This window comes from Ictidomys tridecemlineatus, chromosome 10, assembly GCF_052094955.1.
Source record: "Ictidomys tridecemlineatus isolate mIctTri1 chromosome 10, mIctTri1.hap1, whole genome shotgun sequence".
Classification (NCBI taxonomy): Eukaryota; Metazoa; Chordata; class Mammalia; order Rodentia; family Sciuridae; genus Ictidomys; species Ictidomys tridecemlineatus.
In genome coordinates, this window is record NC_135486.1 from 116,932,971 (window position 1) to 116,955,026 (window position 22,056).

The window sequence follows — 22,056 nt, forward strand, 5'->3', positions numbered from 1 at the left end:
AGTCAAGGGGACAGAAGCAAGGTACCAGGGATCTGGAAACATTAGCTGTGCCAACTGTTGATCCATCCTAAAGGGAAAACAAAGACCTTAGTGCCACTGAGTGTGTATGGCCTCAAACTGGACTGTTTCCAAGCAGGATAGCTAAGGCCCTAGGAGAGATGGGACTTGTCCTGATCACCATCTAGGAAAGTGGCACAAACTGGCCAACATCCTGGCCATCAGCACTTGTGAGCCTTCACCTGAACCTCCCACTCAGCCCCCTTGTGCCAGAGGACACCTCTGATTAGCACTTTTGTGACTTAAATCTGCTTTCAGTAGTGTCTTCACGTGTCCTCCCTCCATCTTCTAAGGGAGAGAAGAGCGCCTTTCATTTGGTTAGGACCTGGGCCCTGAGAGCTGTGGTGCTGCTTCTGTCTGGACATGCTGGATTGTGCTTGGGGTTGGAGGCGTCACCACCTGGCACTGGAAGCTCTAGAGGACAGCACTTCAGGCTTCCTGAGTAAGACTGAGCACTCATGCTGCCCCTGCAGAGGAATTTTCATCTATGATGCAACTACTATAGTTTACAGAATGTTTTCTTCCTCTTTTTAAGTTCATTTATCAAGAACTTGAGGTTGAGGTTTGAAAGACACAGCACGATAGCTTTATGAGGACTCTGCTCTCTGAAATTAAAATGCCCTCTTTCCTATAGCTAAGGGGCAGGGGCAGTAATCAGACCCTGGGATTTTCTTATGTCATTTTTAGGGCCTAACATCCCTGTTGAGTCAGTAACCAGCTGGAGGAAACTGGTTTAGTCTGTTTTTAAGTGTCCTGGATAAAAAGGTAACATTCCTGGACCCTGAAGTGTAAAGGGATTTAGCCTGGCATTTGCAACGTTTATACTCTCGCAATTGCCGGAAAACCTGGACTGGGTGACAGGAGTGGAATTTTTCTTTCGTTTGGATAAATGTGTCACGGTCGAATGCTGTTGTGACAGATGGAAAAATCCTATGTAGGGCACGCAGCAGCCTACCAGGCACGAAGGAAGGACCCTTAGGGGCCGTCTGGCACCGGCGGGTTGATATGAACCCATCCTGCCTCTCTGTGAATTATTCATGTTGTGCACTTCCTGAAAAGAACGTTCCTGTTTGAATATCTCGGTCGTAAAACCGCAGCGCTCACCCAAGGGTGAGAGGTTCGCAGCAGAGCGCCCGAAGGGGCGGGAGGCAGCGCGGCAGCCCTTTGGTGCGGTCTGTGAGCTCTCCGCGCAGCTCCCGGGGGGCCGAGGTTGCTGTGCCGGGTTAGGCGCCGGCAGGTCTCCCTGAGAGTGGGCTGTGTGACCCCGGCGACCCAGACCGGCTCGGTGCGGGCTCCGCGTGGTGCCCACACACACCCTGGGCAAACTCGGGCGTGGCCTGGCCCTTCCACCCTTTGCCCCACCCCACCCTCCCCGGGCAAGGGCGATGCTGGGCATCCTCGGAGGCTGTGAACCCAGGTGCTTCTCGTCAGTGCTCTGGCTCACCCTCCACCGGCCGGCCCTGCCGGACCTTGCCGTTTGATCCAGGGCCAGAGAAAGTCCAGCTCGTGAGTAGGTGGCCCGGGTGGGGCCCCGTCCTCTGGCTCGCCTCGCTGCCGGCCAGTCATCCTGCACCCAGCGGAGGCAGGAGAGGTGACCCCGGCTCGCAGCCCCACGGTGGTCCCGGCGGGGGAGGAGACCCCGGAGCTCCCGCCCCCCCATCCGACGGGTCACGTGCCCCAGCTCCCCGTGGGCCGGTCACGTGACGGCGGCGCGCCGTTGCCTTGGCAGCGGCTGCGGCGGCCGGCGGGGGCGGGGCGGCCGTCGGAGGCGGGGCCGGGGGACCCCGCTCTCCGGGCGGAAGGAGGGAGGGGGCCGCGCTCCGCGCCCGGCCGGGCCACGCCACTGGGCCACTCCACCGCTGCCTGCCGCGAGCCCGGAGCGGCGCCGGGGCGGCGGGCAGGGCAGCTCCGGTGAGTGTCGGCGCGGGCGCACCCCCTGCTCCCCCGACATCCGGGCGGGGGGCGCGGGGTGCTTCCCGCCCCTCTGGGGTGCCGAATCGGACCGGGGACACTGGACGGAGAAGGGACTGGCCCTGAGGAGGCTTGGGACGGAGCGGAAAGAGGATGGCCGTGGGGGTGGGGGCGGCCAGGTGGCCAGTCCCGCGGGATTCCGAGCATGGTGAGGTGCCCAGAGGATTCGGAAGTTGCGGGCACCGGCCGAATCCGGGGCTTCGCGAGGGGAAGGGACAGGAGATGCAGATGGACGCTTGTGGGAGCTGCAGGGTCCCCTCCCCGCACCCTTGTGTGACAGCGACATTTCCCGTGCCCCAGATGTTCAGAGGAAGTCAAGGCAGACAAACTCTAAACCCGGCCCCTGAGAACGATTCTGACCAGCCCGCCTAGGGGAATCGCTGCTTCTTTCTCCAGACCTCTTTTCTCAAACCGCTCCTGATAAAAACAACCAAGAAACCCCAAAAGATTTAGCCAGGAGAGCATCCTTGGGAGCTTGGGCGTCTGACAGAAATGTCGGCTCCATCTTGGCCCCCCCCTTACCTCCTCCCTGAGCCTGGAGCTGGGGACCAGACTCTGGGCCACCCCTTGGGGCACAGACTGTCACCCCGTAGGTCTTGGCTGGGAGGGTGAGGGGTGGATTTGAATCCTATCCTGGCTGGTACCTCTGGAGGAAGTAGCTTCCTATCTTGGGGATCTAGCTCCAGGCAGGCAGGCAGCCCTTCCTGCCCAGCCCCCACTCCCCACAAACACACACACTCTGGGGACATCTGCAGCAGAGTTCAGCCTCTCCCTAGAGGCTGTCCTCAGCCTTCACTTCTCTGAGGCTGTAATCTCCACTCTGACTGGAGCCCAGCTGCCATTCACTGGTGGCCCCTAGGCTTCCCTCTGCTGTACCCCAATGTCCCTTCCTGGGGGCACCAGGCTCCCAGTCTTTTCAGTCCACCCACTATTTCACTGAGTGAATGTGGTTCCAATACAGATGGACTCAGCAGGGCCTAAAGGTGCCCATCACCAGTCTCTCCATCCCCCAGGGCCAAGCACCACCAGAGAGAACCCTGCAGTTACACTGCTGGCCACGCAGGCCCTGCCCGGTGCTGCTCTCCTGCTCCAAGTGTCTTCTCCCTACCTGCCAGGCAGCCAGCCTTTCCGCCTTGTCCCCAGACGTGTCCAAAGCTGGTCTTCCTGCCTTTCAGAACCTTCCCTGCTGTAGCATCTTATCTTTTAAGGGAGGGTCTCTCTCAGGGCCAGTTTAGTACTTGAGTCTGAGTCCCCTAATCTTGCTCTCTGGTGTTGCTCGGAGGTTAGTTCCCTGTGAACTGTCCATTGGACCATAGGCCCAGTTCTGTTCTGTGTGGGGAAAAGGAAATGTGCACTTCCACATTCTGACACTTTTCATTTATTTGGAGCTAACCCATAGATTGTTCAGTGGGCATCATTTCTTTGAATTCTCCCCAAGGGAAGGGACCTTCAAGTGATAAAGTGCTTGGATGAGTACTGCTGGCTGCAAATGAGGACAAGGTGTAACCCAGATGCCCAAGTTGGCATTCCTGTACGTGACTTGATCCCTTGGCAGATAGCAGAGCAGGGGTCTTGTTGGTTGGCCAGTAAGAAAGAGCTGTGACTTTGTGACCTGGTGGGGAACAAGGAGAAAAGCAGATCAAGGGAGACCTTTCCCCACCTCTGACATCTTCCTGTTACCCTCCTAGAGATAGACGCGGATGGATGGTTCCTTTGCTGCTGACTCTGGTCAACACCCCCAGCCCACCCCCTCCCAGGTGCCCTCCTTGGAGCTGGGAACCCCGCTGTGCTTCCAATGCCTGAGCGGGCTTTCCAGGAGGCCCAGTGGATCTGATTGCAAAAGTTACTAAGGCCAAGCAAGGTGCCTGTGTCCTTGAAGCAAGCCCCAGAGATTAATTAGAGCCAGATCCCAGGCTGCTCAGGCTGCCCCCGGAGCCCCTGGAGACCCTCCAGTCCCTATTTAGATTAGCAGGGACTTGGGTTAAATTCACAGATCTCAACAAATCAGTCCTTCTGATGTTTGGACCACATTTCAAGCCCCGTGTCCAGGAGGGTGACCGCAAGGGTCTCCAGTCTCCATTCCTCCTTAAAAGTTGCTCATGTCATTTGAGGGCTTTGATTTTTCATTTGGCCACAGGTTCCTATTGCAGCCAGGATGGCTTCTTTAAGTTATATAAACTAAAGATTGGCTTTTGGGGTGAACTGTGCTGATTAGAATTTAGGTGGAAGCGTTTGTTCCATGGGTGGCGCTTGGTCATGGAATGCAGCTTTGAATCTTGAGGGGCATTGTCTTCAAGGGTCCTGGAGATGGGAGTAACCCCAGTTTTTGTTTTGAATTCAGGGCCTCACCCATAGCAGGCAAGTGCTCTACCACTGAGTCGCACCCCAGACCAAGGTCCCCAATTCTGAAGATGAAGGCTTGAGGTTCTCAGGTCAGGCGTGGCTTAGGATCTCGCAGCAGAGTCAGATTCCTGTTTCTTTTTTTTCTTTCTTTCTTTTTTATTTGGTAATGGGGATTGAACCCAGGGGCACTTGGCCACTGAGCCCCATCCCCAGCCCTATTTTGTATTTTATTTAAAGACAGGGTCTCACTGAGTTGTTTAGCGCCCTACCATTGCTGAGGCTGGCTTTACACTTGGAATCCTCCTGCCTCAGCCTCCCAGGCTGCTGGGATTACAGGCGTGAGGTACCATGCCCAGCCAGGTCCTATTTCTTTAGGGCTTAGACTTTTTTTCTTCTCCCATGGTGTTGCTGGGGCTGGAACCCATGCCTCCTCCACTGAGCTCACTTACGACCCCCTCGGCTTTCTCTGAACACACAGTAGCCTGTTCCTGGCATATGGCACACATGAGGGGATTCAGTGGCAGCCTTCAAGTTCCACTCACCCACGGCCACACTGAGTCGGAGCCTCTCTGAGCGCCGAGAGGGTGGTGCCTTTTAGCTGTGCAGGTGGTGGTGGGTGGTGAGCCCCCGACCCTCCTCTTCTGCAGCTGGCTCTCACATTGTGGCATGAGGACCACCTCAGAGACCAGGACCCCACATCCACTCTACCTTGGGCCCTGTACAGCTCTGCAGGCCCTGGGAGGGTCAAACAGACTTGGGAATCTGGCTGTTCTTTCCTGTGTGTGTTTTTTGCAGTACTAGGGAGTCCTGGGGGTGCTCTACCACCGAGCTACACCCCAGCCCTTTTTATTTTTCATTTTGATTCAAGGTCTTGCTACATTGCTTAGGGTCTTGCTAAGTTGCCCAGGCTGATCTTAAACTTGTGATCCTCCTGCCTCAGCCTCCCTAGTGGCTGGGATTATAGGCGTGTGCCATCACTCCCAGCACAAGTATGACTTTTCAAGGCTCCAGAACTATCTGGGGCACCTGATATTGTCCCTGTCTTACCCGCAGCCTGGCCCCCACCATGAGTGCCGAGCTCAACGTCCCTGTGGACCCCTCCACCCCGGCCTGCCCTGAGCCCGGCCACAAGGGCATGGATTACCGCGACTGGGTCCGCCGCAGCTACCTGGAACTGGTCACCTCCAACCACCACTCAGTGCAGGCCCTGTCCTGGAGGAAGCTCTACCTGAGCAGGGCCAAGCTGAAGGCCTCCAGCAGGACCTCGGCCCTCCTCTCGGGCTTCGCCATGGTGAGTACAACGAGGCGGGGGCCCTCCTCGGAGAGCACTGTGTTGCTCCTCCCCACAGCCAGGGTGCACCAGGGAGTCTGTCCAACCCGCTCCTCCCAGAGCACTGTGCTGTTCATGCAGGGTTGCTGGGACTGGGGAGCCCCAAGCCTGGAAGGTAGTGGGGGGTGGAAACCGCTCCATGGACAGGGCTTCTGGGAAAGGCACCCTGCAGCCCTTCCTTGGAGCCACCCAGGAGCTGGGACACCTGCAGGACTTGAGCAGGACTCAGGATCGGTTGGGGTTAGGCTGGTTGGGGAGGTAGACGCTGGCCAAGTGTGGCCTCCTCGGGTGGTGCAGAAGTTCTGGCTTGCTTCCCCGCCACTTTCCCTCTGAGTCATCCCAGGACAGGAGTCAGTCTTGGCAAAGCCACGCCTGCTGTTGATTCCACTCCCTGTCCCACTGGATTGTCCCAGAGGGTGAGGATGGCAGGGCTCAGCCCTCACTGCTGTGTGCTGAGGTGCATTTGGGCTGGAAATGATTGATTTCTTTTTGTAACAATTGTTTTTCTATAACCCACGGATGTTAAATTGACAGTGCAATTTAAAATAAAAAGCCGAGGGGGCGTGGTGGGACACACCTGTGATCCCAGCAGCTCAGATCAGAGGCTGAGGCGGGAGGATCACCAGTTCGAGGCCAGCCTCAGTAAAAGGGCTGCGGTGTGGCTCAGCGGGTAAGCACCCCTGGGCTCAACCCCCAGTAGGAAACAAAACAAAAAGCAAGGAGCAAAAAGCGGGCAGAGCGAGCCTCCTCAGTCCCCCTGGCCTCCTCCTTCTAGTCAGAGAAGGCTGGAGGCCCGGAGGGCGGGATCTCATGGGATCTCACGGGGCTGCAGAGGTCGCCCAGCTCAGAGGCAGCACATTGGAAGGCAGCACATTTGTGTTTAGGTCTGTGGTTGAGAGAAAGGCTTATTTAAAGGTCCTGTGTTTTATTTTTATAACATGATTACAGAAGTGTGTAATCAGGTGGTGCACAACTTTGGCTTTTACTGATTTTCTTCCTGTGGTTTTCATCTTGTTAAAAAAAGAGTGTTTTCTCAAGTTTGATTTAAAGGAATGCTTGTGAGAAGTTGTTGTTTGGGTTTTTGGTGGTGCTGGCCATTGAACCCAGGGCACTTGACTTGTGCTACACCCCCAGCCCTTTTTATTTTTTTACTTTGAGACAGAGTCTTGCTAAGTTGCTGAGGCTGGCCTTGGCCTTGCAATCCTCCTGTCTCAGCCTTCCAAGCCACTGGGGTTACCGGGTGGCCCGTCACTGCACAGTGTTGAACACTTACCCACTTGAAGACTTCACAGCCTTTTGAGATTTGAAAACAAACCCTGCAAGTGAAGTTTTATGAGTGAATTCTGGAGAAGAGGAGGTGTTTTCAGACTTCAGCCCTCCGGGGTGGTGAGCAGCCACTGAGAGGCAGGAGGGGGAAGCCCAAGTCACCTGCACCTCCAGGGGCGCTGTCTGTCCTCTGCCCGGCTGTGGCACTCACGCTTGCTGGTTCTAATTCATCTCTTCTCAGTGGACACAGTGTCTCCTCTTCCAGACGTTTCCCCCTGGGGAAGCTGCCACAGCCTACGGCGTGCTGCAGACTCAGCCCAACAGCCGGTTCTGGGAAGGTGGGAAGCAACTGAGGGAGGGACTAGTGCAGGTCATCAGGGAGGGGCTGAGTTGGGCCAAGGACAGGGACAGGTGAGCCCCTGTCGGTATTCCCTGGTCAGAACTGCGAGGCTGGTCCTGGGCCCAGCGAGCACCAGTGCCCACCCCCAGCTGATGTCTTCACCTTTCCCCTTCCCTAACACAGAGCCTGTGACCCTGAGCCTCCGCACAAAATCTCTGAGAGACACAGTGCAGGGCTGGGGTCGTGGCTCAGCGGTAGAGCACCTGCCTCACACTGGTGAGGTACTGGGTTGGTCCTGAGCACACATAGAAATAAATAAATAAAGACACTAACACACACACACACACACACACACACACACACACACACACACACACACAGCGCAGGGGCCTCTGACTTTTTCTGCTCTTGCGGCCGAGCCAGGCTGCTTCGTGTAAGCTCCATCTTCTGCCTTTTAGTCATCTTTGTTCCCCACCCTGGGCCCTGTGGTTTGTGAGAGCCTTTCTTGGGCCATATCCTGTGTGATAACAGGAGCCTGCCCAAGGCCACTGAAGAAAGGCGGTTCCTCAGCCTGTGTCTTTCATCAAGGCCTCAGCCATAATTGCTATAGCTGTTCAGCTGTGGTCCACTAGGACTACTCCATCTTCTTTTCCCTATCAAGTGTTCTGTCATCACTAATGGGAACATGAAGGGATGAGGGATAAGGTTCTCGCTCTGACACAGCAGTTGCCAAAGGAACTTGTGAAATCTTCCTTAGAGATTTTTTTTTTTTTAAGTTTCTTGTTTGTTTTTGTTTCTTTGGTACTGAGGATTGAATCCAGGGGTGATTTACCACTGAGCTACATCCCCAGCCCTTTTTACTTACTTATTTTTTATTTTGGAGAGAGGGTCTCACTAAATTTTGGAGTCTGGCCTCGAACTTGGGATCCTCCTGCGTCAGCCTCCCTAGCCCCTGGGATTAAAGATGTGTGCCCAGCTTTTCTTAGAGATTTTTAAAACAGGGATGGCTCTGATAGTGGGGAGAACAATGGATAGAGGGCTTTCCTCGGCCTTCTCCCTTTCTGCCTCCTCCCCTACCACCTTTCTTGACTAGTTTCTTTCTTTTGGGTGCCCGGGGAAAGTTCTTGGTGAGCCTTGGAGACCCTGGTGGGCCTGGGCTAAACCCTCCACTGGGTGGTCCGTGGGCCAGGGTGAGGTGGGAGGGCCCGTTGCAAACTCCCCCTCTGGTGTGTGGTGGGCAGGTCCAGGAATGGCTGCAGGGACCTCCGGGCGCAGAATAAGCCTGGCTTCTGGTTCCTGCTGTGGTCTTTGTCTTTCATTTAAAAATAAATTTTAGGGGTGGGGCTGAGGCTTAGTGGTAGGGGGCTTGCCAACATGTGTGAGGCCCTGGGTTTAATTCCCAGCACTGCAAAAAACAACAAAACAATTTTTTATTTAAGCAAAGTGTACTACATATAACCCATAGCACTGCAAAAATAAATAAAAGTGTGGTACATAGATATATTTTAAAAATTGTGGGGTGCAGTGGTGCTCGCATATAATCCCAGCTCTTTCAGAGGCTAAAACTGGAGGATTGAAATTTTGAGGCCAGCCTGGAAAAATTAGGAAGACCCTGTCTCAAATAAAAAATTTTAAAAGCTGGGGATGTAGCCGAGTGCTAGAGTGCCCCTCGGTGCAACACCCAGAACATGAAAAAGTAAATATTAAGTATTGCAGGGGCAGGTGTAGCTCGGAGCGGAGCAGTCGCCTGGCATGCTCGAGGCCCTGGGTTCCATCCCTAGCACCGCCAAAAACAACTGGGTGCTGTGGAAAGACTTAGGGTGGAGGGGCGTGGCCCAGCAGTGGAGTGCATGCCCAGCACGCAGGAGTCTGTGGGTTCTACCCCCAGCACCACCACAGGGTAACCTCGGCTTAAAACAAAGCCCTGCACCAAGCTCCGCCACTCGCTCTTTCATCCCCCATGCTGCTCCTGCACAACTTGTCACAGCCCTTCATGATGTGTGCACCCCAGACGCTGCACACAGGGCCCTGCACCTGCAACGCCAGCACCCTGCCCACCCTGTTCCTGGTCTAGAGCACCTGCTTTTCCCTGCACTTTTTTTGGGGGGGATACCGGGGATTGAACCCAGGGGCACTCAACCACTGGGCCTCGCTTTTTTGCTGAGGCTGGTTTTGAACTCCCGATCCTCCTGCCTCAGCCTCCTGAGCTGCTGGGATTACAGGTGTGCGCCACCCACCCGGCTCTCTGTTTGTTTTTTTTTTTTTTTAATATTTATTTTTTGATTTCAGGTGGACACAATATCTTTATTTTTTTTTTATTTTTATGTGGTTTTGAGGATTAAATCCAGTGCCCCGTGCATGCCAGGCCAGCATGCTACTGCTTGAGCCACATCCCCAGCCTTTTTTTTTTTTTTTTTTTTAGTTGTAGATGGGCACAATATCTTTCTTTTTTTATTTTTATGTGGTGCTGAGCGTTGAACCCAGGGCCTCACACACCCGAGGCAAGTTCACAGCCCCAGCCCCTCTCTGCACTTTCCTTCTCAGCTGAGAGGCGCACCTGTGCTCTCTATAGGAGGTGTCCAGGTGGGCAGCTCCAAGTAGCCTCCACGTTCACTTTTCTGAGAGGTCAGTTTTTATGTGTTTAAACAGCCATTGCTCTTCAGCTAAGCCGCTCCTCGGCCTGACTCTGGTTTCAGTAGCAAAGCCACATGCTGCCAGCCTGCTCTCAGGGCAGCGTGGCCTCACCCAGCTGTGGCTTTGCACCCAGGTGCCTACTCTGTGCCCCTGTGAGGTGAGGCCCTTTCCCTGCCACCTCCACCCCTCTACATTTTCACTCTTCTGTACTTTTCAGGTTCGTGAGAGCTTTTTTAGTTATAATCAGAAAAAAAGGAAAGTTTGAAATAGGTGAACAGTGAGGAGGGTGCCCTCTGGGCTCTGAGGGCTCTCTGTATGGCTGAGTCCCACGGCAGGTGAGTGTGGGTACCTGTGGCACTGCCCCCTCAGCCCACCCAGCCCAGCCCTCTGGCCCACAGGAAGCCATGTCGAGGTGTAGCCCTGCCCACCTGGCGCCACCCCCCCCACTGTGCCTCGACAGGTGGCCATGGTGGAGGTGCAGCTGGAGACGCAGTACCAGTACCCACCGCCGCTGCTCATCGCCTTCAGCGCCTGCACCACGGTGCTGGTGGCCGTGCACCTGTTCGCCCTGCTCATCAGCACCTGCATCCTGCCCAACGTGGAGGCCGTGAGCAACATCCACAACCTCAACTCCATCAGCGAATCGCCGCACGAGCGCATGCACCCCTACATTGAGCTGGCCTGGGGCTTCTCCACCGTGCTGGGCATCCTGCTCTTCCTGGCTGAGGTGGTGTTGCTCTGCTGGATCAAGTTCCTTCCCGTGGATGCCAGGCGCCAGCCTGGCCCCACGCCAGGCTCCGGGGGCCACACAGGCTGGCAGGCTGCGCTGGTGTCCACCATCATCATGGTGCCCGTGGGCCTCATCTTCGTGGTCTTCACCATCCACTTCTACCGCTCACTGGTGCGCCACAAGACAGAGCGCCACAACCGGGAGATCGAGGAGCTTCACAAGCTCAAGGTGCAACTGGACGGGCACGAGCGCAGCCTGCAGGTGGTGTGAGGGCCGCGCAGGCGCCTGGGATGGCACCACCCACTGTACCAGAACGGCTGCAGCAGGGCTTCCAGAAACGCAGATGCTCGCCAGGCTGCTGGATGCGGCCAGGCAGGCCCCGACCAAAGTCTTACTCCTGTCTCGATGCCAAAATAACCCGGAAGCCTGGGCCAGCCCCTCAGAACATGGCACTGCAGTGACGTGGGAGGCTGGGTTGCCAAGAGCTGTGGGCAGAGGAAGCCCATGTGTCCCCTCATAGGCTCTGGGCAGCACAGTGAGCGGAGAGTCTCGGAGACCAGAACCTGTGGCCAGCAGGGCCAGGGTCGTGGGTTCAGAGGTGGACCTCATGACCACTTGCCAGTGCATGGCTCCCCGAGGTTGGACAGGGCTGGGCCACTGAAGGGAACAGGACTCAGCTTGGCTTGGTGCTCCCCTCCTGGCCCTGGAAGGAGTGGGGCAGCCTGGCGGGGGCGGGAAGTGGGAGCCTGGCGCATACGTTGGCCCCACAGGCGTGGGTGCTGCTGGGGTGAGGCTGCAGGGCCTAAGGGAGACTTCCCAGGCTCAGGCCCCGTTCCTGGGGCAGGTCAGTGTCTGTGGGCATCCTGCATGATACCCTGCTAAGAAGCTGAGTTCACTGGGGGCTCCAAGGCGTGCCAGGCTCAGACAGTCTTTGCCAGCAGCCTGGAGCCTGGCCACACTGATTTACTGAGGCCACCAGAAGGGGAAAGTGCCCACCTGTCCAGAGGCTCCACCTCTTGACCACTAGAGGCCTGAGCCAGAGTGAGCCACTGCTTTGGGCTGCATTAGCAGCAGGCTGGGCACTGGAGCCATCCTGGCCTCCTGTGGCCCTGAATGCTGAGAGGAGATAGCCTGGGGTGTCAGCAGGGCCACTGACCCTGCTGGGCCTGTAGCAACCCAGTGTGGCCTCCTTGTTAGGACACTGTGCAGCCACAGGGATGGCAAGGGCCCCAGTACACCCCTGCTGGGCCCACCAGGTCTTGGGGACACAGATTCCCTCCCTGTTTACACACTGTGCAGTGTAGGGCTGGCGTCACCAAGGCATCTGGTAGACCCTGCCCACGCTGCTGGCGTGCCCGTCAGTGCTACTGCATGAGCTCCCGTGGCACGCACAGCACCTGAGCTGCTCTGAAACCATGTTTACCCCCTTTCCAGCAGCAGCCTGGAGAGGGGCGCCTCTTTTCTCGTTCTGTACATAAACGGCCACTGGCTTCGTGTTCTGTTTACCTTCCTCAACAGCTTACTGTGGGCTTTGGGCTGGGCTGTGGGTCCTGGAGGGCCTGGTGAGGTCTCTGGAAAAGAGACATGCTATTGAGAATGGAATCCTTGACACACAGTTCTGAGATGCTGAGGGGCCGTTGGGAATCTGCCCAGGGAGCCTGAACACAGTGTCCCCTGGGCAGAGGGTGCCTCCACCCCTCCAGGCATCTCTGCTCCCCTGGAGCCCTGCTGCGGAGGCCCTCGTGTTTGCTCTGCTCACGGGTGTGGGCATCACTGCAAGATGCTGCTCACGTCCTGGCAGGGGTGAAACGGGCTGGCCCTTCTGAATGAGCGCCTCCCAGACCTGGGAGGGACAGAGGGCTTTTCCTCTGGCTGGAGCCTTTTGAGGCTCCTGATGCCACTTTCCAGAACCATCTGGTACCCCTGTCCCCAGGGCACCCAGCTCCTCAGGCTGGGCCACCTGCCCCAGTGCTGGCGGGGCAGGTGCTACCCTGGTCCACAGGCAGCGTTGGCCTGGCAGCCTAGACACCAGGTGCCTGTGCTGTCCTCGCGGTGGCTGTTCAGATTTGGGGCGAACAGCCTCTGAGGGAAGAGAGATGACCCTGCGGGAGGGGAACCTCAGGGCTGCCCTGAGCTTGTCCCAAGATGGGGATAACCTGCCATTGGGAGTGGCACAGAAACCTCAGTGTGGCAGGCTGGAGGATGGGGGGACAATCAGGCTACAACTTGTTTCTGGAGGCATAACCTGATTTTGCAAAGTGTAGCCTCGGCCTGGTGACAGGCACTGCGGCCACCCCAGAGCCAGCACAGGCTTGCCCTGGTTTTGTTTAGCGTCCTTCCTGGTGCTGAGCCGAGAGCCCACAGGCATGCCAGGCCCTGTGCAGTGAGGGCCGCAGGCCCCTGGCCCATGCAAGTTGCAGGGTGTTTCTGGTGTAGAAGGGCAAAGGCTGGTGTCATTAGTATGTTCTCCGAAGGTCTGTCGAGGACAGACTGTGTGAGCCAGGTGGGTGGAGGCTCACTGCAGCCAGCGTTGGTACCACTGGTTACATATGTGTGATGCTTGTGCAGATCATGCAAGGTGGCCTGACTCTGTCCTGTGCATGGATTTTTAACGGTCACCCTGGATTGGATGGAATAAACCAGTAAAGCTGCTCCAACCTCCCTGTGTCTTGGTAGGATGCCCTGCTCCTTCCTAGCTGCTGTGCCAGGAACCCTCAGCCCGGCCTGGGAGTCCTGGAGCCCACTGGCCTTCTGCTGCCCCTGGCCAGGGTCCTGACAGGCTGCCCCACCAAGGGGCATGGAATTCCCTATAATAGATAGGCAGAGGGCTGGGACAGAGGCCTCTGCCAGTAGAGCCCCAAAAGGACCCTGCAGCTCGGCGGCTTCTGCTCTTTTCTTCCCCAAGGGGCTCTTTTTCTGGAAACAGTGGAAGGAGCTGGGTAGTTGGCTGCCAAGGGAACCCTCTGGACAGTCAGCTAAAGGTCCCCAATTCCTCCAGGAGAGGCACTACTGAAGCTCAGGTCCCTTGGGTCCCTGTGGTCCTGGGTTCATTTAGCCTAGTGGCACTGACAGAAAGGCACCCAGAAATTCTGTTTGGGAACAGTTATCCCCTGGCGTAGAGGCCCCCTTCCAGGAGAGATTCCTGTCCCTTATTAATGCTCCACCCTTCAGCCTGGAAGCTGCTGGAAGCAGGCACAGCAACCTGTACCAGCATGTGGAGACTCTGGCAGCACCACATCCTGCCAACCAGAGAGCTAGGTGGCTGAGGCCCAGAGGGTGGCTCCCCAGGGCTCGGCACCGAGCCCTAGCCAGCAAGTGGGCCTTCCAGTGGACAAGTGAGCATTGACAGTGAAGGCCACCATTTCCTTCAAGGAAAAATGTTCAGAAAGATGGGACCCTTCCCTACCCGTGTGGCAAGCTGCCACCTGCTCTGTGGACCTCTTCTGTGGGGACCCCAGAAAGCCTGCATAGTGGGACCACCCAACACCCAGCAGACCCAATGAGAGACTTCTGTCCCCAACTTGGTGTTTATTTTGTTTTTTCTGGTGTTGGGGATGCGTGCTGGGCACCTTCTCCACTACTGAGCTACATCCCCAGCTGTCCTGACTCGGAGGCCTCTGGAAGGAGAGGGTTCTGGCATCAAGGGAAGGCTGAGCGCAGAGACCCCTGTCATGTCCATTTAGGATGTGCCAAGTCCTCTTTCCAGCCTGTGCTGCTCTCCACACTTGGGCTGCCGTGGGCCACCCTAGAGGCTGCTTAGTTCAACACACACCAAGGCCAGGAGACCCGGGGAGGCTCGGAGTTCAGCACGAGGCAGGACCACCAGGTCTCACCACATAAGCTGCACCAAGCTCCCTTCAGGTCTCTGCACGGCGGCAAGCCGAGGGTGCCTGCTGAGCCACCAGGAAGGGCACTGCTGACCTCTCCTGAGGCCGTCCACAAGAGCCTTAGGACAGCCCAGTCCGCATGGCCTGTGCCTGGTCTGTAGGGAGTGTGCTGGAGGGAGCAGACCCAGGCGGCCACCCAGTGCAGAGACAAGGGACCTCAGTACCCCTGATGGCAGCTGCTGGGGACCAGCCCTTCAGAAACGCACGGGCAGTGGTGCTGGGAGCTGGGTCGTGGCGCACCCCACAGCCTGGGCTCTCCAGCTCCAGCATGCTGGGTGACAGGAACGACCCATCTTGGGAGCAGCTCCAGGGACAGATTCAACTCTGGAGGTCATCAACATGACTGTCACGTAATGGGACTTTCCCAAGCATCTCGTGCAGGACTGCAGGAAGGGTCACGTGGAGTGCGTGGCAAGCACTGGGCCAGCCAGTGGGCGGGTCTCCTGGCTGCTGGGCTTTGAGCCTTTCTGTGCCTCTCCCTGTGAGGTCTCAGTGTCACATTTCCCAGACACACACTGCCCTCCCTTACCGCCACATCCCGTCCCAGGCAAAGGCTCTGCAGAGCCCCGACAGGAGGACAGCCTGCCATCTTCTGGCTCCGTGAGTGGACAGGGGTGGCAGCCACGGGGGCCAGGAGCCAACTCCAGCTGCTGGGCACTGGGAAGCCTCCTGGGTCGCTGCAGGGTTCCCCTGGTTTGGCAGCAGCTCAGCAGCTGGACACTGCTTCACAGACAGCACCTGCCGACTCAGCTGTTCTGGATGACCCTAGAGGTAGTGCCGGTCCCTTTTCCTGGGAGGTGATGCGTCCCTGTTCCTCTAAGGTGGCTCCCATCACATAGCCATAAGCCAAGACGAGGGAGGGGGCTGCCATATGGGTGTGGGAACACCGCCACCCCCTCAGTCATGGGCGAATGGGGCAGCTGCCCTATGCAGGTGGGCACCCACACAGTGACGCCACCAAGGGCACAACCTCGAGGCATCCCGGGGGGTGAGGGCCCCTACCTTTTAAATCCCAATGTGAGGATGTGGGAGGGGGCAGGCTTTCAGATGTCCCTGCCCAAGCCCCCACCTCAGGGGGTCAGCATGACCCAAGCTGGGCCCAACTCAGAAGTTGCTGCCACCTTGTGAACTTCAGATCTACCACCAGTGACTCTCCAGTCCAACATGCCCCCAACAGAAGGGCTAGATGGCAGGGTGTCTGGAAAATTCATTCAGAGGAACAGATAAGAAAACATTTTACACCAAACTGTTGACAAGTCAACCCAAACGGTGGCCACAGTGCAGGCACAGGGGAGACCTCAGGCTCTGTCCCATCAAAAGCAGCTCCCCATATGCTAGAGGCTGAGGTAGGAGGATCACATGTTCGAGGCCAAACTGGGTAACTTAGAGGTTATCTCAATATTAAAGAAGGCTGTGGCTCAATGGTAGAGTGCTTGCCTAGCACGTGCCAGGCCCTGGGTTCCATCCCCAGTGCTACAAAGAAAACTAGCAGCTGGGCAGGACCTAAGGCACATGCTGCCCATGACAACGGGATCAGGTCAGATGGCTTCTCTCAAAACCTAATGGGGGCCAGGAATGGAGGTGCACGCTTGTAATCCCAGTGACTCAGGAGGCTGAGGCAGGAGGATTCCAAGTTCAAAGCCAGCCTCATCAACTTAGTGAGGCCCTGTCTCAAAATAAATATAAATATGGAGGGCTGGGGATGTGGCTCAGTGGTTAAGTGCCCCTGGTTCCATCTCCAGTTCAAAAAAAAATACCTTAGTGAAGGGAGTTGGGTGCAGTAGTGCACAGCAATAATCTCAGCTACTTGGAGGCTGAGGCAGACTGCCAAGTTCAAGGCCAGCCCTGGCAACTTAGCAAGACTGTGTCTCAAAATAAAAAATTAAAAAGGGCCTGGCCATAGCTCAGTGGTAAACCACCCTTGGTTTCAGTCCCCAGCACCACACACACAGAAAAGGAGCCCCGACACAGGCTCCCACTTCAGTCCCTGGCCGTGGTCAGTGCTGGGGCTGGACTCTGGCCAGGCCCTGCTCGGGGTCCTGTCCCAGGACGCAGCTCACACGGGCCTGCCTTGGAAGGAGAGTGCCATTTGCAGGAGCTCTCGGCCCAGGTCCTGCTGCGCGCCCCCGGGGCCAAACTCGGCTGACAGCTCCCTGAAGGTGGCGCAGACGCGGCGGGCCTCGATGTGCCTGCGGTGGATGGCGTGTGTCCACTGGTGGCGTGCGGCCCCAGCGAGCACCAGCAGGGACCGGCAGGGTACGGGGATGGCCACCTCCACCTCCTGGCACGGGACGGACCTGCTGGGGGCGATCACGCTGTCCCCGAGGGCCTCGGCAGAGGGGGCCGCGCAGAGTAGCAGGCTGCCAGGTGCCTCCCGGTGCATGGACACCACGGTGGGGGACAGGAGGTTGAGGCTCACCAGCCGCTCCCCCCACAGCCAGGCGTCGTCCAGGTGGGGGTCGATGGCGGAGCCCCGCTCGGGGCAGTAGTCCAGGTTGCACTGCTCAACGGGCTGGAAACCCTCCAGCCCGGGGTATAGCCCCATCCTCCGCACCACCTCACGGCTGAAGCTTGGGAGGCCGCAGAAGCCCGCCATCTTTAACTTCTGTTTCCGAAAGTTGACTCTGGGGCCGTAGTCCTGAGGGCGGGACGGAAGGGTCAGAAGCCAGGCAGGCTGATGTAGGACATGCTGAAAACAGGGAGAGGGCGCCGGCCAGCCTGCTGGCATGGGGAGATGGTGGCAGGGGCAGCGTGGGCTCAGAAGCTGGACGCATTCTGAAGGCAAGGCTGATGGGAGTCACCAAGATGGCCAGGAGTCAGCACAAGCCGCAGGGCCGATGGCCTTGGCCTGAGCAGGAGGAGGCGGATTCAGAGGTGAGGACCCTGGGCGAGACTCGGGGCTCAGACCTAAGGGCCCCCTCAGCCTGGCCAGGGGCATGAGGCTTGCCAAGAGCAAAGCCACCTGGGTGGGGCCCCCAGCCTCAAGGTCAGGGAAGGGAATCAGCCTGGGGGTGGGGAACCAAGGGCTGCTGGGACCCGAAGTGGACAAAGAGCCTGTCCCTGAGCAGAGAGCCTGGCTCTGCAGGCAGAAGAGGCCTAGAGGCCTGAAACCTGAGGAAACGGGAGGTGGGGACTGAAGGCAGAGGGACCTGCCACACTCCTGCTAGAGACCAGGCCGCCAGGGGCTGCAGTGCCGGTGGAAAGGGCCCGGGAGGGCAGACACTGGAGCAAGGGCTTCTGCCAGGGAGAGGGGCCTCAGCACCAGCATCCGCATGGGGACAGCGCTCTCCACGGGGGCGGAGGGTACAGCGAAGGCAGGCGAGGAGCAGCAGTGAGTGGCTGGGCATCCTGGGAGCCAGAGCAGGTGGGCACGGTTCAGGGAGCAGCCTAAGCAGGACACATCCTCCAGCTGGCTGGATGTCACCAGTGAGGGAAAGAAGGTTGAGGGTGTCCAGGGAAGCAACCATCAGAACCAGCTATGTATGGAGGCTGGATGAGGGGAAGTAAGGAGGGAGGTGGGAGGGTGGATGCAGGCCCTGAGGGCCGGAGATGGAGGGAACAAGCGAGCTGGCGGAATAGCAGGAGGAAAATGAGAAGGGACACTGGCCTTGCTGAGGGCAAGTCAGGAGTGCCAGCAGAATGTGCAAGATAAGGGATGTGATGGGAGGGGCGGTGCCTGGCAGCCCCTGCAGCCCCCGAAAGGCGAGGATCACTGTCCAGAACTCGCCTGTGACATCCCACCCCAGAGCCCACTGTGCAGAGGGGCATGGCAAGCCTTGCAGGAAGTCTGAGCAGGCCCAGATGCTGGATGCACCCTCCTCAGTGGCACTGGCTGCCCATGTCCCACCCAAGGATCCGTGAGGCGTGGCTGCAGAAGAGGTGAGCTATGGGTCCCCAGCAGCATGACTGTCCCATGGCTTAGGCCAGCCCTCAGCATGGCTTAGGGCACTGTACCTGCTTCCTCCGCCCCGACTGAGAAAGCTTCCAGGGGTCACGATCCATCAGACGCACCATCTCGGCTTCTTCCTCCCTGGTCACGAAGTCCTCGATCAGGGTCACCCCTGGAAATGGGAAGGCCCAGCCCTCGAAGTCAGAGTCCTCAGCCCCCACGGCCCAGCCAGAGTCCGAGCAGTAAAGGAAATGGTGTGTCTTCTGCAAAGAAGAGACAGGTCCTGTCACTCCTGAGGCCTTCCTCAAGGGGTACACGCTCACCCTGGCACCTTGGGAGACTCCACTCAGAGGCCACCTTGGAGGGGTTTCAAAGGTGTCTCCCTCCCTTGAAGCCACCTGGGAGGGCAGCAGGAGTCTAGAGACGCCCCTGGGGAAGGCCCAAGAAAAAAGGGACGGAGAGGAAAGAAGGAGCCAGAAACCAAGGCGCAGATTCAGTCTCCCGCTCCACCCTCCCTGGCCCTGTTCTACTCTCCACTTGACAGAGAAGGCTTAGCCAAGTTAAGGACCTAGCCCAAGGTGCAAAGCCAGGGAGCGGGCACTGTGTCACCGGTGGCATCACCTGTCCCCCCAGCCTTGCAAGAGTGATAGGACAGGACCTAAGTGAGAGCATCCAAGCCAAGCCTGGGCTCCGAGGAACATGCTGAGCCTGAAGCTGAGCCCTGGCTGTCTCAAGGCAGTGATGCCTGTTGGGAGCCCAGGGGACACACCCCCTCCAGCAGAGCTCCTGTCCTCTGGGCCCTAGAGGTCCTCCCTGGAACTCTCCTTCAGAAAAGGGCCAACCTGGCCGGCCATCCTCAAGGGGGAGTGAGCGGCTGGCTGCCTGCCTCTCTGCCCAGTGATGCCCACCCGTCACAGATCAGGAAGGGTCCTTGTTCCCTGTGTTTAAGAATAAACACCGAGAAACACCACGGGAAGCATAGAAAGCAAGCTGATTTGAGAAAGGGACAGAGATGTCTCCAAAGAGAAGAGGCCAGAGCTGGGTGTCTGTGGGAGAGGTGGCCTCATCTCTTATAGACCAGGACCCCCCTTTTAATTACTGTCTTCTCCATGTTGGAGTCTAGGGTAGGAAGGAGGGGAGCAGGAGGCTAGCCCTCAGCCTCCCCTTGGCCTTTCTTTGATAACCAGTGGTCATCCTCTGGACCCCGATCATTCATCACCTATATTGACTACTTGACCTTTGCCCCCAGCCTCACCAGGGCCAAGACAGTCCCTCATCCTGGGAGTCCCAAGCCTCATCCAGGATGACCAGCCTCGCCCTGTCCCTGCTCTGACCTGGGCATACATCTCAGTCTCCTCATCCTCACTTGGGGTGACCCACCTCGACACCCCTCCACCCTGGCTGGCTCTAGACCCCTCAAGTCCCTCTGCCCTGCCGCCACCCCTGGGGCTAGGAATGCTCTCAGTCTCCCTGGCCTGGAATCTTCCTAAACCACAACCCCTCCTCCTCTTCCTCCTCCTATCGGCCCCCACCCCATCCCTGCAGCCTCACCGCCCAAGGCCATTCTCCCCCAGCCCCTCTCCACTGTGTTGACCTTGGTCATCAGCCGCCTGGCCAATACCTCAAAATGTTCCCTTGGCCTTGGATACACTGTTCTCTCCTGACCCTCTTTGTGAATGAAAAGTTAATAAAATCGCTATTGGCCTCCACGGCACTCAAGATCTTGGAAGGATCAATCTAACTGAATCCCTGGCCAGCTCTAAGGAGGAGGCAGCAGAAACATCCTTCTGTGTGGGACACAGGCACAGACATGTGGAGGAGCTAGCCAGGACCACCTGGTGGGCCTCAGTCCTGGCCTCTACAGCCTCAGTTCTTCTACTCCTGGGGTCTCTTCTCCTCTTAAGCTCCCCCTCCAGCCTCCAACTCCAGCTAGTCACATCCTGAGCCTTGGACAACCCTCTCCCCCCTGTCTGGGCCCCTCACATAGGACACACTGAAACCAGGGAGTCTCCTGGCCATCTTGCTCTCCTTGTCCCACTGCCATCAAGTCAGGACACTGTGACCTCCACAGGGCCACAGGGCCATCTCTCCACACCCAGGGTCACTGCACACTTCAGACCTTCTGCACTTAAATACATTGACACTGTTGGGCAGCTGTCACCACTGTCCATCTCCAGCACCCCTCCTTTTTGCAAAACTGTATCCATTAAAACACTAACTCCCCATCCTCCCCTCCCCAGCTCCTGGTAACCTTCATTCCACTTTGTGTCTCCATGACTTTGACTACTTGGGGTTCCACATATAAGAACAGGCACCCAGTATGTGCCCTCTTGTTGTTTTGTCCTTTTGATGCTGGGGACTGAACCCAGGGCCTCACACATGCCAGGCAAGCGCTCTACCACTGAGTCACAACCCCAGCCCACATCTGGCCTTTTGAGACTGGCTTATTTCACTCAGCATAATATCCTCAAGGTCATCCCCAGTTCAGCATGTGTCAGGCTTTCCTTCCTTTTTAAGGCTGAATAATGTCCATTGTATGAACCACCCACATTTTACTTTTCCACTCATCACTTGATGGACACTTGGGTGGCTTCCACCTTTTGTTATTGTGAATAACACTGCTACAGCACGATGAACAAAGGTTTCAAAGTCTCACTTTCATTTCTGTTGGATGTAGACACCAGAATGGGATTGCTGGATCATTTGGTAATTCTAGATTAAATCTGTGAAGCACACCACACAGCTTCCACAGGACCATGGGCACTTTTACCATCACATTGGCCCCTCCACTCCGGGATCCTTCCAAAATTCACATTTCACCTTATAATTCCTTTAAAACCCTCCAGGAGCTCTCCAGGGTCTTCAAAACAAGTCCACCTGCTTCAGAGGACACGGGGCCTCTGTCCTCAGGCCCCTTTGACCTCCCCAGCCTCCTCTCCCTCACTCCAGCACCATCCTCGTTCCCAGCACACGCATGACCCCAGCCCTCTACCCAAGCAGGTCCCCTGGCCGGAGCGCCTGGCAGCCACCTGCAGCATTGCCAGGCTCCGAGTTCTCGAATTAGTGCCTCCTCTCCCGTTTCCGTGCAAGGCCTCCGGGCATCGCTGGCACCCACCGCCCTTTCTGCGTGTCTCCCTAGTGCTGTGGAGCCCCGAGGGGCCAAGGCGAGCTGCGCTGACAGATCCCCCCCAAAATCCCTGAGGAGAGCTGCGGGCCGACCCGCCCACGTCGCAGCTGCCTCCCACTCGCCAGACCACTCCTCCAAGCCCCCATCCTCGGGCCCCCAGCGCCCCTACCTCGGGCCCCCAGCGCCCCTACCTCGGGGCCCCTGGCAGGCTACGACCCCGGCCCGCATCAGGGCCGAGCTGGGCCTCAGTTTCTCCATATGGAGAACGTAGTCCATCTGAGTGGCCCCTCTCCCAGCCCTTACCTGCGGGGACAGCTGCCAAGGCGGGTCACCGCAGCGCTGCCCCTCGCAGATCAGACAGGTCCGGATGCCCTTGCAGCCGCACTGCTGCAGGACCTCGGTGGCCTCTGCAGCCGCCATCGCGCCGTCCGGGCGAACAGCGCGCATGCGCGGCGCGGGGCCCGCTGGGAGTTGTAGTCCGC

At 57.7% G+C, this 22,056-nt stretch overlaps 2 protein-coding genes across 6 annotated transcripts; one reads left to right on the forward strand and one right to left on the reverse strand.

Annotated features, from left to right (window-relative positions):
- The first annotated feature begins 1,143 nt into the window (after positions 1-1,143).
- Positions 1,144-13,328, forward strand: Orai2 (ORAI calcium release-activated calcium modulator 2). Of its 4 annotated transcripts, none has more exons than XM_005328500.5 (3): positions 1,144-1,563; positions 5,425-5,662; positions 10,402-13,328. In XM_005328500.5, the coding sequence occupies exons 2-3, from the start codon at positions 5,438-5,440 to the stop codon at positions 10,939-10,941; spliced, it is 765 nt and encodes a 254-aa protein (XP_005328557.1). In that variant the 5' UTR covers positions 1,144-1,563; positions 5,425-5,437; the 3' UTR covers positions 10,942-13,328. The 4 variants fall into 4 exon arrangements, with proteins under 4 accessions (XP_005328557.1, XP_021584245.1, XP_077879981.1 ...); XM_021728570.3 differs by lacking the exon at positions 1,144-1,563 and adding an exon at positions 1,811-1,968; XM_078023855.1 differs by lacking the exon at positions 1,144-1,563 and adding an exon at positions 10,159-10,276 and having other exon boundaries at positions 5,523-5,662.
- A 2,419-nt stretch (positions 13,329-15,747) lies between these two features.
- Alkbh4 (alkB homolog 4, lysine demethylase) lies at positions 15,748-22,036 on the reverse strand. 2 transcript variants are annotated; one of them, XM_005328501.5, is made up of 3 exons: positions 21,878-22,036; positions 18,513-18,710; positions 15,748-17,196 (listed from the first exon to the last, which is right to left on the reverse strand). In XM_005328501.5, the coding sequence occupies exons 1-3, from the start codon at positions 22,019-22,021 to the stop codon at positions 16,615-16,617; spliced, it is 924 nt and encodes a 307-aa protein (XP_005328558.4). In that variant the 5' UTR covers positions 22,022-22,036; the 3' UTR covers positions 15,748-16,614. The 2 variants fall into 2 exon arrangements, with proteins under 2 accessions (XP_005328558.4, XP_077879980.1); XM_078023854.1 differs by having other exon boundaries at positions 18,513-18,619; positions 21,878-22,007.
- Between the last annotated feature and the right edge of the window lie 20 nt (positions 22,037-22,056).

Coding starts and splice junctions, on each gene's coding strand:
- Orai2 (XM_005328500.5), top strand. CDS start 5,438: ATGAGTGCCGAGCTCAACGTCCCTGTGGACCCCTCCACCCCGGCCTGC. Junction 5,663..10,401: donor TCCTCTCGGGCTTCGCCATG/GTGAGTACAACG, acceptor GTGCCTCGACAG/GTGGCCATGGTGGAGGTGCA.
- Alkbh4 (XM_005328501.5), bottom strand. CDS start 22,021: ATGCGCGCTGTTCGCCCGGACGGCGCGATGGCGGCTGCAGAGGCCACC. Junction 18,711..21,877: donor CTTGGCAGCTGTCCCCGCAG/GTAAGGGCTGGG, acceptor TCTTCTTTGCAG/AAGACACACCATTTCCTTTA. Junction 17,197..18,512: donor AGTCGGGGCGGAGGAAGCAG/GTACAGTGCCCT, acceptor TCCCGCCCTCAG/GACTACGGCCCCAGAGTCAA.